Source organism: Hetaerina americana, unplaced genomic scaffold (genome assembly GCF_022747635.1).
Source record: "Hetaerina americana unplaced genomic scaffold, ioHetAmer1.1.p SCAF_11, whole genome shotgun sequence".
NCBI lineage: Eukaryota > Metazoa > Arthropoda > Insecta > Odonata > Calopterygidae > Hetaerina > Hetaerina americana.
The window spans coordinates 30,470,298-30,483,888 of NW_027286181.1; the positions used below are offsets into that span (position 1 = coordinate 30,470,298).

Genomic DNA, 13,591 nt, shown 5'->3' on the forward strand with positions numbered 1-13,591 from the left:
CTCTATCAACTGGGGTGGTAATTGCAGTTCATCTCATGAAGCTAAGCTATTTTCCAGCTTGTGTAGGCTGGAAAATAGGAATGGACCTAAACCTATATAAGCTAGAATTAGAGAATGAATATACTTTACCTGAAGAAGCCAACTGTGATAAAAGAAGCCTTATTTTTAAATAAACATTATATGAAGATGAAATCCTGAATATAAGTGTGTTTGTCAACACAATCCTGTGAAATCCTTTATAAAATTTTTTTTCTCTTATAGAATCAGTCAACCTCTATTCTTGGGAAAGCTCATATCTTACTTCACTCCTGGAAGTGAAATAACTAAAGAGAGTGCTTATTTACATGCTGGTGGAGTTATTCTAAGTTCCGGGGTTGCTATCATAGTAACCCACCCCTATATGCTCAGTCTAATGCACATTGGAATGAAAGTAAGAGTGGCCTGCTGCTCCCTTATTTATCGAAAGGTGAGGCTTTATATGCATTTGACTTCGATGAATTAATCCTTTACAGACTGCTCACATTGTTAGCTAGTCTATTTATTTTTAGATGCTGAACCCTATGCTTTAATGCAGATTTTCTAAATTTTATTCTGCAAAATTTCAGTCTGCTGTCATAATTGAATTATTTTGAGGAAATAAATAAGTTTATTTTCTGCTGAATAAATGGGCAACAAATAGCCTTCACACTTAATTAAGAATGTAATTATTTTAGATTTGAATATAAGCATTTCTGAGGTTTTATTTCATGAGAAATACTTATTATCCATCTGTTAAATATGTGCATGCTTAACATTTTGATTTTCTGCAATCTTATTGTTAGATGCATGTTTACATGGTTATTCTTGTGATTACTCGAGATCTCTACATTACTAGGTACACATCTAGGAGTGCTTGTACAAGTAAACTGTAATGTATTATTTTCATAAGAGAGTATGTCTACAATTTGCATAAAATATCTTTATGAATGTTAATAACATATTGATAACTTAAAATAAACAGAGATCCAATTTTTTTCAAGATATCACTATCCTAATGACCAAAATAAATTTTCCTATAGTATTTTTTACTCTTCAGATAAGTTATAAATTGAAGCTACATGAGATATGCACACATCTGAATATTTTGGCCAAAATTATTATAGTTTTCGACACAAATTAATGGTTTTAATTTATTTTAAAACTTCATTATTGAGTTAATGAAAAGATGAAATTTTGAAAGTGACTTTCAATTTTTTCCAAACGAATACATTTTTATCAAGTGTGGGACATGCCTTTGCTATATTTTTCTGCATTCATCATCATGAAGATGAAAATCCTATTTTAGTGCGCAAAATTTTCCTACATAATTCACTCTAGAATAAGGACAAAACATTTTCCACATTTGGCATGTTGATGACTTGGATACATTCTGTTTGGAATGGTAATGTAATCGAGCAAAAGTTGTAGCTACATATGTGTTAAAAAAAGCTGAGAGCCAATTTCTTTTCATCCAGCAATGAGCATTTTTAAGGGCATCTGAATCTGTGATGATGCATTCAAATTATTGAAAAATTCATTGCATTCTCATCTGTTAATGGTTTGATTGCCAATGTGCCAAAATATTTTGTTTCAAAAATAATTTCAGCTGTTATCATGCCGATTTTTATTAATTCTAATGGAGTCTCATATTGAAATTCGTTTGCTGAAATTTGGGATGCATTTCATTACAAAGGTATCATGTGTGTTATTGATAAAGGCTAATTAATATAAAGAAATGGTATTACTTATCTATCTTCTACCATAAAAGATAAGTTAAAGAGAATGAAGCTTGCAAAAAATAATTTCAAGTTAATGTGTCAATTATTTCTTCTCATTTAATGAAAGTGGCTATTTGGTGTCTAATATTCCATGTGGTGTTGTTACATTCCATTTGAAGGCATTGCGTCTCAGTAAAACAGCATTGGGCCAGACTACAGTTGGTCAGGTTGTAAATCTTCTGTCCAATGACGTCAACCGTTTTGATGTAGTCCCAGTGTTCCTGCACTATTTATGGATTGGACCTGTAGAGACAGTTATCATAACTTATCTTCTCTATAATGAAATTGGAATTTCTGCAGTTCTTGGTATTGCATCACTGCTGACAATCATACCAATACAAGGTAATACCAATTGTACTTAATCTACCGGAATTTTAAATTATTCATGTTAATTTATTAAATAGAAAAAACCCACTGTGTCACTAAAATTAGAGTTAGGATAGGAGGAATTGTATTGGATCCATTGATTTGATATTCAGATCGAATCCTTTCAGTAAATCATTGAATCTTAGTTTTATATAATGCCCTTGTAACAATGAAAAGTCTTTATAATGGGCCATAGTTTTTTCCCATTCTTTTTTCTTGATTTTGAAACAAATCAGTCAGAATTTAACAGGTTAGGCATACATCAGTACTCTTAATTCTGATGCAAAATTCCTGTTCAAGAAAGCTTTCATAATGAAAGTAATGTTTTTGCACAATATACATGTGTGTGTGTTCATGTTACAAGTTAACATCTAGAAAAGGATAAGTGGTAATTAAGTTCCTAAGAACGTTTCCATTCCATTATGTTTCTTAGAAATGCAGTTGAACCCTGCTTAACCAGTGCCTTGCTTGACAAGTAATTCACATAACTAGCAAAAATATTTTTCCAAAACTCCTCACTTCATGAGCAACTTTTCATATAACAAGTGACATGATGTGGAGAGGGGGGGTATTCCTGGATTGGCTGCATGCCCAATGCTTCATTTGTGTTCTGTACCTATTCAGCTAGCAAATTAGTGTCGCATGTGGTCATACATTTTTCCAAGCGTACTTAAACATTTTATGTGTGATTTTTTGTGTAAACTTTAGTGACCATGGAAAAAATATCCTCAAAGAAACAGCCACAAGAATGCAGCTGTGAGAGAATAAAATAAACAAGGATGTTATAACTAAAATCATTGAAAATCGAGAAAGAGGTATGAGCGTGGCTAATCTAGCTAGCATATATGGTCAGTCAATATCAATTATTTGTATTATCCTCAAGGACAAGATCAAAAAAATAGATAGCTTCAATGAGAGTGACAAGAGTATCTATGCAATGATTACATATTCTCAACAATGTTGAAAGGTTGCTTCTCATATGGATGAACAAAAAGCAATTGCAAGGAAACACTTTTAATGAAGACATCATTTGTGAGAAGGAATAAGCGATTTTGGCTGACTTTGTTTAGAAGATGCCATGATCATCAACGGCCAAAATAGAAGTATTTAACCAAGGCCTAGGGTTATTGGAGAAATTTAAGAGAAGAACAGGCATCCACAAAAGGCATGGTGGAGCAGTGAACTCTGACTCTGAGGCAGCAGAGGACTTTATCGTTGACTTCAAGGAAAGTTAATACCTATACCATTCCATAATGCAATGCCAAACCAGCTGTACCATAAGTTCTTCAATTGTAATAGTTTGTAATCCTTATCTGATGTAAATGTTTTCTTTTAACAAGGTTTCAAAATAAATCCAGGTATAGAGTTCCATCAATCCATAACTTATTCATTCATTGTTAAAATGGATCTACATTGAGTAAAATCATGGAAGCATCATTTCTTGGCTATTGTGACCCTTTTATTATTTCATTTAGTAAATGGTCAAAATTTTACGAACTTTGCCCATTACTTTTGAGCCCCATTCCATCAATTACAGTATTACAAATATGCAGGAATTGGTTGAAGATACCTATCTAAAAATGATATAGGATAATATTCAAGGACGTAAGTGATATAAATTTGGTATAAATATCTAATTTCACGCAAACCATCCGGACTCCCTGTTCCCCACTCGCACCTGAGCAGTCTGAGACATGAACAGGTTGCGGATTAGCCTCCTGTCCCTCCAATCTATTCCTATTTTCTTCAATATACTCATTGGTTTTGCCCAATTTACTCAATCAAATGCTTTTTTGAAATCTACAAAATAGGCAAATACGTTCATAATTGAAGCAGAAGGATCAATGTAGATTGGAGGCTTTTGAAATGTGGGTTTGGAGAAGAATGGAGAAGATGAAATGGGCCGAGAAGAAAACAAATGAGAAAGTACTTGGTATGGTGGGTGAAGAGAGGGGTTTCTTGGGAGAAATCCTATGGAGGCAGGAAAAATGGATGAAGGGCGTATTGATCGGCTGTGGGATGTTGAAGACTGTAATAGAGGGGAGAATATTTAGCAAACGAGGAGAGGGCAGGAGCAGGATAGGGATGCTATATGGGATGAAGGGAGAAAGGAACTACTTAGAGATGAAGAGGGGCCTGATGTAAAGTAGGGTGCTGGATTGTGTTTTGTTTTGTTGGGAGTCACAAAATATTTATTTGGTAGTTGTGTCCATCCAAAAACCTACCTTAACCGGTAGATTACCTCATAATAATAATTATCTAATTTCATTTTGTTGGCCTACAGGATATCTTGGAAAACAGACTTCATCAATTCGATTGAAAACTGCTGTCAGGACAGATGAGAGAGTTCGATTGATGAATGAAATTATTGCTGGAATTCAAGTCATAAAAATGTACACGTGGGAGAAGCCATTTGCTAAACTTGTGGCATTGGCAAGAAGGTAAGCAGTGATATTTTTTTTATTTTAGCAATGTAGGTGGGTAGTGATAATTAATTCACTTAAACTTTTACAAAAACCTTTTTATCTTTTGTTGCTTAGGAATGAAATTAAGGAAGTAAGGAAATCATCCTACATCAGAGGTATCTTTTTATCATTCTTAATGTTTACCACTCGAGCTGCTGTGTTTTTCACAGTGTTGGCTTATTCATTACTGGGACATCGTGTAGCAGCAGAAAAGGTAAGGAAGAATTGGATTATTTGATTGCTATATCATTCAATCTCCATGCCTATATTTTAAATGCCTCCAATCTACCCCTATCATCTTGCATTCAATGACCAAGTTTCCACATCCTACTAAACTGCACTCCATGCTTAAGTTTTTGCAAGTCTTTTCTAAACAGCCTTACTAAATGTCCCTTTCATCGACTCCATCTTCTTTGTCAAAGCCTCCTTGCCAAATGCAATTCTTTTTCTTATATTCCTACTTTCTAGACCATCTTCATGAATCATCTTCATCGAAAATACACCCTAGTTTGGTAAACTGATTACCTGCTCTAGTATTGTTCCCCATCTCCCCTATTTTTACCATAAACTTTCTCCTTTACCATAAACTTACTCCTTTACCAACACTATTCATTTGACATCTATGCTTATCCTGGCCCACCAAAATTTCCCATTCCTGCAATAGTGTGACAAGGTGCACACTATTCTACACAATTATCCTTTACAAATAGAATAATGGATTTTGAAAAAGAGAAATTGGATGAGGATAGTAGAGAATAAAATGAGTTGCATTTTTTCAACCTTCAAACCTCTTCTAAGTAAATATCCATGCAGAAAAATACCATGAGCGTTGCTCTCCTCTCTTTTATACACAGCTTTACTGCTGTTGGGGATCAAGATGGTGTAGTGGCTATCGTACTGGCTTCCCACCCAGAGGGCTTGGGTTCAAATCCCGGTGGTGTTGAATATTTTTCATGGGTATCTCGATCCCTACTTGAGGTGCTTTGTGGAGGGCACTTTGAGGGAGTATGCCATCTATCGGATGGGACGTTAAGCTGCGGACCCCTTGGCGCCTTTCATTAAGAGTAGGCTAATGCCAATGCCGGGTTTCTCTTCACCCTTCATTCTCTCCTGTCCATCCCCTATGGCGCAAATGACCTCAGCTGTCGGTCGCCTCCCCTAAATACTACTACTACATTACTGCTGTTCAATAATATAGTGAATGAACAAAACTGCATGAATAGCCATTTAAAGTAACTTGGGAAATTCCTTGGTAGCATATTTAGCAAATACACTAATGTGTACGTGCAAAATTGAAAGATTTACAGTGAAAAAATAACTTTTTTGCGTGATTCATTATTGAATGGTGTACATTTGTGAATACATAGTTGATGTGACCTGAAAAGTTTTGTGACTGTTAAAATTGGAAGAATTAATTTAATTTCCTCCTCCTTTCATCAATCTACAATATAATTTTAGGTGTTTGTATTGGCATCTTATTACAACATTCTCCGCCAGACCATGACAGTATTCTTTCCGCAAGGGATTGGGCAGTTGGCTGAAACACTGGTTTCTGTGAAGCGACTCCAGGTAGGAATGTTCTTAGGACTCGCAATGTTTATGCATGGGTGATATCTACCTAAAACAAAATAATATAAGAATGTAAACATTAGTATGCAAAGCAATTGAAGTTTGTGTATATTCACTATGAGTATACATTATGATCACATTGTTTACTTTATGAGCTCAATTTTGATGCATACAACAATTACATTCATATTGTGATTCAATGAATTTTAAGCAACTCTCTTTCGCTTCAGAAATTTTTGCTATATGAGGAAAATACCTTAGAACCTCTTCCATCAGAATTATCTGCAAAGACACATGACATTAAAATCAATGATGTGACAGCTAAATGGACCCAAAATGTCAGTGAAAATACACTAAGTAATATCACTCTAGATGTGAAACCAGGGATGCTTATGGCGATAATTGGACCTGTTGGTGCGGGGAAGGTAAGAAATTTTTATGACACTTGCATATGAGTTTTTAAAGGTTTTACTGCCTAACATCCATAAGTATAATTATGTATTATGTTAATTTGAAATGGAGTTTTTAAAGGTGTATATAATAGAAGTTAGTGCATCAGGCAGATAAAAACTACTAACCCCAAATTTTGGAGATTCAATTGATTCCTTAAAATTCAAGCCTCAAGGCTTGCTACAATGATGTACAATTGCAAATTTAATTCACTTGGAAAACTTTCAATGCATTGACAAACGTATTAAGTTTGACTAGACTAGTTTATTAATATTGATTTCCAGTAAAAGTGCTGAGGCCACATTACATTTCCATCAGCTATAAGGATGTATCCAGTGAAATCCTGATGTAATGAGCAATGCTCGTAGTACAATTTATTTTCCTATGATTTAAAGTAAATCTGTTGTAGCTTGACCAATATTGCACTCACATTGGTCTTTCAATATCATAAGTGATTAAATCTGGATCTCTGTGATTTAAATGTGTCGGGTCATTATGTTTCTCATTTTCTAATATGGATTCATAGGCTCTTCTGTTTGTTTATGCAGTAATAAAAGTTGTCCAAGCCTAAGTTTAATAGCACTATACCAGCAAATTTAGATGGCTGTTAATTTTGAACTGGAAATACTAATGTGACTTGTCAGCATTCACAATGCCTTAAGGTATTTTTTAACAGATATTAAAAATGTAAAATGGAGAAGAGTTAAAAATTTCAAAGATAATGGATTACATTTTCAACCTTTTCCAAGACATGATGTGTGACCTTTAATCTCTGGCATGCATATATTGTGGCATCTAACTAGGGCTTTGAATTTGACCTCAAATTTTGAATATGTCATTATTACACTGTGGCAGTTCATGCTATGAAACGCATGCAAACCCATTACAACATAAAAAGATAAATCATTATTTTTAGTTTACCTGAATTATATCGGTACATATGATATACAATTCCCACGGTGATGGCCTTACTAACCTGAAAGTTTCATGAATTGGCTAATAAGTGATTATTACATTTCCATTGGTAATAATAAGAACTTATTATAAGCTAGTAATGGTTACAGACTGTTGAGCTGTCATTATTCTCGGATTCCACTGCACATTTTCATTAATTAATAACACTTTATGATAGAAAAATAAAAATACTCAACCTTTAAAAGGAAACTGGTGCAGAAATAGTTTACTGTTGGGATATCTGTAAAATTTACTTTACCATTAAAATTAGTGTCACTCACTTAGATGAGTCCTGTTTTAAGAATCATTTTGCTTTGACAATAAATATGTAACTGGGTAACCATTTTTCACTCATTTATCTAATGTTATTGAAGTGATCAGAATTGTATTTTCTTTGCTATTGTATACTTTTCTTTTCAGGACCTGTATACAAAATCTACTCTTTGGTCTTATATTAATTTCATCCCTCTCTTCTAAATACAGAGCTCTCTTCTCCACGCCATTCTACATGAGTTACCTTTGTCTGCAGGCTCTATCAAACTGGGTGGTACTGTTTCATATGCATCCCAGGTAAATAAATGCACATAGCAAGTAATTTTACAAATGTCTGACAATTTCCACTATATCTTTTTCACACCGTTCACTGAAGGAAATGTCCTGAAATTTAAAGTGATCTGCAGGGATATAGCAGGAATTAAATGAATATTCCAGTTTTCATGGCAGTGTAACCAATGTGAATACCCACACATTAATGACTTTCTGTGAGTGGATTAACAAAATATTCAGTGTATAAAGTATCTCCCTACTTTTGTTGCTCTTGCTGGCTCAGCTGCAAAAATTGCCTATTGCTTGAATATTCCAAGGAAGTTCAACCACATCACATTGTATTAATTTTGTGAAGTTTTATTGGTAATATTTTGGTAATGAGGGTGTATGACTTTAAGTACCCCTCTTGATAGTGCTAAGGGTTAGATCTTGATGGTCTATTAATCGATGAGAAGTATTATTTTGGATTGATGAAGCAGTCAGTAAATGTCAGTATGCGTGACCTTGCATGTGTGGGGGTGTGAAGAGCTGGAAATTGAGGAGTGAGCCGATTAGAGTCAAAGGTCATCGGTAGTTCTGATGTAGATCCAGTCAATGCTATCAAGTGCAGTATTTATGAGCTGACATGTCTTTTTGGGGAAATCGGTTTGGAATGATAATGGTGCAATTAGGGGCCTTTGATTTATTTTATGGTACAAGGTTTGTATAAAAAGTATCAGTAACAATTTTTCCTGACATGTGCATTAAGTGCTGAATTCAGACTGTCAGTGTGTGCATAATTGCAGATGGTATTGGCATTGATAAGATGACAATGCACATCATTATCATTGAAATTTTGGCAATGCAAAAGATCTGCACTAAACTCGTCCAGAATGTCTTGATGGATAACCAAGAGCGGATTTGAGCATCTGCTTGCAAAGATTTTCAGCAACAGCATTGTGACAATTCCCCAACCCCCTTACAGTCTCAACTTGGCGCCAGCAGGCTATATTTCCTATGCCCAAAAGTAAAATCCTCCCTCAAAGGACACCACCACTAAGTGCCGACAAAAAGCTAGCATGAGTGCCCTTAAGGACCCTCCAGACCTGGCATTGTGGCAATATCTGAAATTAACTATTTTTCCTAAACTTTTCCCGATACTTTTTATACAAACCATGTATAATGATGTACGTTGTATTTAATATGGTTTATTTAGGAGGTATATAAGAGGTACTTTTCAAATTGTCCGAAAACAATACCTAACAAATCAGAAATCCCTGGTCATCCAATAAACTCCAACAAGGGATAGACCCAAGGGGAACCCTCCCCTTAAAGAATTTTGTCATTTCCCTAAAATTACAAATAAATATTATTTATATACTCAAAACTAATTTTATCTACACTATATATTCCTGCACTCTACACTATTCCTGCACTATTTAAGTAAAATATTATCTACTATGGGGTGTTTTGGTCTCTAAATTAGGGTGATTTCGTTTCAAATTTAACATTATTTTCAACTTTCTATGAAGGAAAAAAGGTTGTAAATTATTTTTCTTCATATATTGAAATACCCTCTCACTCTCTCCCCATTCCCATTGGCATTTACAGATCCAATATTTCTTCCAACTGTAGTCATTTGTCTGTTTTATGCATAGAACCGAAAACTCTTTTTGTTTCTACAAAGATGCCACCTGTTTAAGTGGCATAGCCTCATGTATTTCAGTGGACACACACATGCATGTATTAATAAATTTTTTAGCTGAAGTTTTTTATCAGGTTACAAAGCATGGTAAAATTAAATAATTTACTTTTAATGATAGATGCCTATTTTTTTTACTATTGCTTTAAATCAATTATCATCAACTAGATGTTGATCAATCAATATATCTTCAGTGGTGCCTACAAGTACAAGGTAAACTCCAGCATCATTTTGGTTGACCACATGAAAATAACAGAAAATTGCAAAATAACTGATAACATTAAATTCTAACACTTTCCTTTGACTGTCTAATGGAAACTGGAAAATCTTTTGATGTTACTGGATTAATGAAAAAAGTAATTTGTTTTAATACTTGAGCACAAGTTTTCTAATTATATTATTTATTTATATTTTGAATCTATGAATTCCTCCAGCTATCATTTTTTTCTGAATTACAGGAACCTTGGATGTTTGCGGGGTCAGTGCGTCAAAATATTCTCTTTGGAGAAGAATACAATAAGGCTCGTTACAATCAAGTAATTAGAGTGTGCGCCTTGAAGCGGGACTTTGAAGAATTGCCTCATGGCGATCAAACAGTAGTTGGTGAGAGGGGTGTGTCTTTGAGTGGTGGACAGAGGGCTCGTGTTAACTTAGCCAGGTAAGACCCATGTTCTGTGAGATCTTGGGGTGTTAATGATAAGTGGTAATTGACTAATAGGAGATGTTACACTTCTTGGTAAATTAGTAAAGTGTATTCCCACAGGTCCCCATAATTCTGATTATGCCTTTCATAATAAGAAAAGTATCACATTTGTCTCCTCAAATTGTACAATTTTAGTAAAACAAGTAGATATTTATGTAATTAGCTGTAAAATATTAAGCATTTAGAAGTTTAAGAAATTAATATTACATATCCATGTGTGAAAATGATACCAATAATGATTAGAACGTATAATACATAGTATGAGTCAAAAGATGATTATGAAGGCTTAACTGGAGTAAGGGGCACCTTAGCCTAGTTGGTAGTGCATTCAGCTACTGGCAGCAGGATTTGGATTCATATCTGGGTAGACCTTTGGGCACTCACAGCTTCAATCAAGCTGACAAAAATATTGAAAAATGATGCCTTTTTGGATATTCTAAGAAGAAATGTAGAGTTTCTTAATATATGTGCTTCTAATGATAATGTTCTAATTTTAAAATCACAATGATAGGAAAACTGTATGCTAATGAATGGACTCATTTTAATAGCAATTACTTTATGCTCATAAAAGTAAATTTTCTAATTCTAGTGATATTTGACACAATTAAGCATCCAACTATTGCAAATCACATTTAACCACTAAATGCAAAAATAATTCTTGCGATCAGTAGTAACTTTGCACCATAATTCTTATAGTTTATTCCTGTGTGTTACTTTATATTCTTCTGAAGCTTTAATAGAGGAATACACAAAGCATCCTGAAGTACTAAAGCCATAGCTGTTAATTGGTTTTTTATAGGATATACGATAAAGAAAAGGATTTCCAATCTAGAAATTATCTGTCATGAGTAATGAAGCATATAATAACATAGAAAAAGTGCTTTTATTGAAATACTTTGCAATAAACCATATAAATCCATGAGGACTCATATAAAATGCCTGCCCATTTTTTAAGCATTGAAACAAAGGGAAAAATCGGAAAGACTTGAAAATTGGCAGAATTGATAACTTTTTATGGAAGTTAAAGCTGTCATTTTAACATGTGTTAACAAACAGAATTTTCAGAGTCAATGTTCATTAATCACTTGTTCAGCATCAAAATAAGCCAGTTAAGGAATAGCAAAATCAGTGCCTCAGTGAATGACATGTCTAGTCATAACCATTATCTCTACGCATTGCATTACCAAATTGTCGAGTAGTAGTATTAGTAGATACAGGGGAGGCAACCTACAACTGAGGTCATTTGCACCATTAGTGAAGGGTGGGAATGGAGCAATGGTGGAGAGAAACTCGGCATCGACATTAGCCTACTCATGAAGGAAGGCACCAAAAGCTCCACAGCTTTGACGTCCAATCTGACGGACGACGTACTCAGTTAAAGTGCTCTCCACAAAGCACTTCAAGTAGGGATTGGCATACCACTAAAAAAGATCTGCCACCTCCAGGATTCGAACCTGGGCCCTTTGGGTGGGAAGCCAGAACATTAGCCATTGTACCATTCCAATTCCCACCAAATTGTCATCTCTTATTTTTTGTGTACTCACCTAGCTAGTGTTCAATGAAACTGAAAGAATTTCCCCTAAAAGTTCTTCTTTTCTGATTAATACTCGGAAATATATCAGTGTTCCTCCTTTAATTCCTAATGCAAGATCCCAGCACATCGTACCGCATCATCCTGTTTTGTGATTTCTTATTTATTCCGTATCATTATGTTTTTGAAATAGTCTGATTTAGTTTTTATACTTAATTTAAAATCACAAAAATTTTTGTGCCTGTTCATATCAGGTATTGTACCAAACTAAAGCAAATAATTTGGAAGTGAATTCAAAACTTGCCAATATATTTGCTGAAAAACATGTAAATATGTTTGAAGAAGACACGGCACATAGGTGAAAAGGTATTAGGTAGTACCTATCGGTCTTGGGCAACAAGCAAGCAAGCAGGTAGTGGTGTATTCCCCTCTAGGATCTCTTGCTGTACTTGAGGGTATGCCAAGGAGTCATCCATCCCCATGACTGGAACTCAAGTTAGACCTGCACCCTCTTCTTCACCCGGGTGAAATCTTGGAAAAATAGAATTGTGTGGCACATGGGTTTATATGATGTACTCACCTCATATTTTGTCAGATGAGCAGGCTATCACACAAAATATTTGTCACTTACACACCGCCTGGTGCCATTCTAGTTCAGATATGGGAGCAACCTTGAAGAAAAATAGGAACAGCTCCCTGATATCTTTAACACACAAGGGCTTGTGTCAGAAACCAGGCTTTGGTCCAAGGAGATTATTGGATAACAGGAGACATTTGGCCAAAAGCGTATAACTGTTAAGTTTCATAAGATTATAATTCTACTAAGTGTTTAGGGTCTGAATTATGACTGATTAATGGAAAATATTTGTAGATCTATGTTATTATGAATTTTGATTGCTGGGATGATTAAAATAAACTTATACTTTGCAGAGCTGTGTACAAAAATGCTGATATTTATTTGCTTGATGATCCTTTATCTGCTGTGGATACGCATGTGGGAAAGCACTTGTTTGAAGACTGCATATCAAATTTTTTGGCCTCCAAGACATGCATATTGGTCACACACCAGCTTCAGTATCTGAAACCGGCAGATTCAATTGTCATCATGGACAATGTGAGTTTTTTAATTCCATTAGAAAATCGTGGAATAATCCTGAGGTATTTTTTTCTTCAATTTTATATGTCAATATGTTTTTATCATCTGAAATAGTGAGCAATATGTATATATAATTAATAATTTTGTTAAATTTTCATTTGAGTAATCAAGGCATTAGCCGCCATGTCATATTACCTTGCCATTCATGTAGATTGTGGGTTCATTCAAATTACAATTTGTGTAGCAAAATTAAAAGATAGTTTTTATGGTTTCATTACATTCAGCCAGTTGTCAACAAATGCCAACTGCAGAATTTAAACACATATGCATGTAAGGTAACATATTGGCCATTACATACCATATAAATCATTGTTATCAATGGAACGAAGAATACAATGTATTTTTCCACTGTTCTTTATTTTGTTACTGAACTT

General features: G+C 34.5%; 1 protein-coding gene across 4 annotated transcripts in view; it reads left to right on the forward strand.

Annotated features, from left to right (window-relative positions):
- Window positions 1-13,591, forward strand: part of LOC139700992 (ATP-binding cassette sub-family C member 4-like) — a 133,079-nt gene that overhangs the window by 89,990 nt on the left and 29,498 nt on the right. For all 4 annotated transcript variants that reach the window (XM_071599541.1, XM_071599542.1, XM_071599544.1 and 1 more), the window contains 9 exons: window positions 262-466; window positions 1,916-2,138; window positions 4,447-4,603; window positions 4,703-4,841; window positions 6,086-6,196; window positions 6,427-6,621; window positions 8,084-8,170; window positions 10,286-10,485; window positions 12,992-13,175. In XM_071599541.1, coding sequence (XP_071455642.1) covers window positions 262-466; window positions 1,916-2,138; window positions 4,447-4,603; window positions 4,703-4,841; window positions 6,086-6,196; window positions 6,427-6,621; window positions 8,084-8,170; window positions 10,286-10,485; window positions 12,992-13,175 — 1,501 coding nt within the window. The remainder of the gene's footprint in view (window positions 1-261; window positions 467-1,915; window positions 2,139-4,446; window positions 4,604-4,702; window positions 4,842-6,085; window positions 6,197-6,426; window positions 6,622-8,083; window positions 8,171-10,285; window positions 10,486-12,991; window positions 13,176-13,591) is intronic.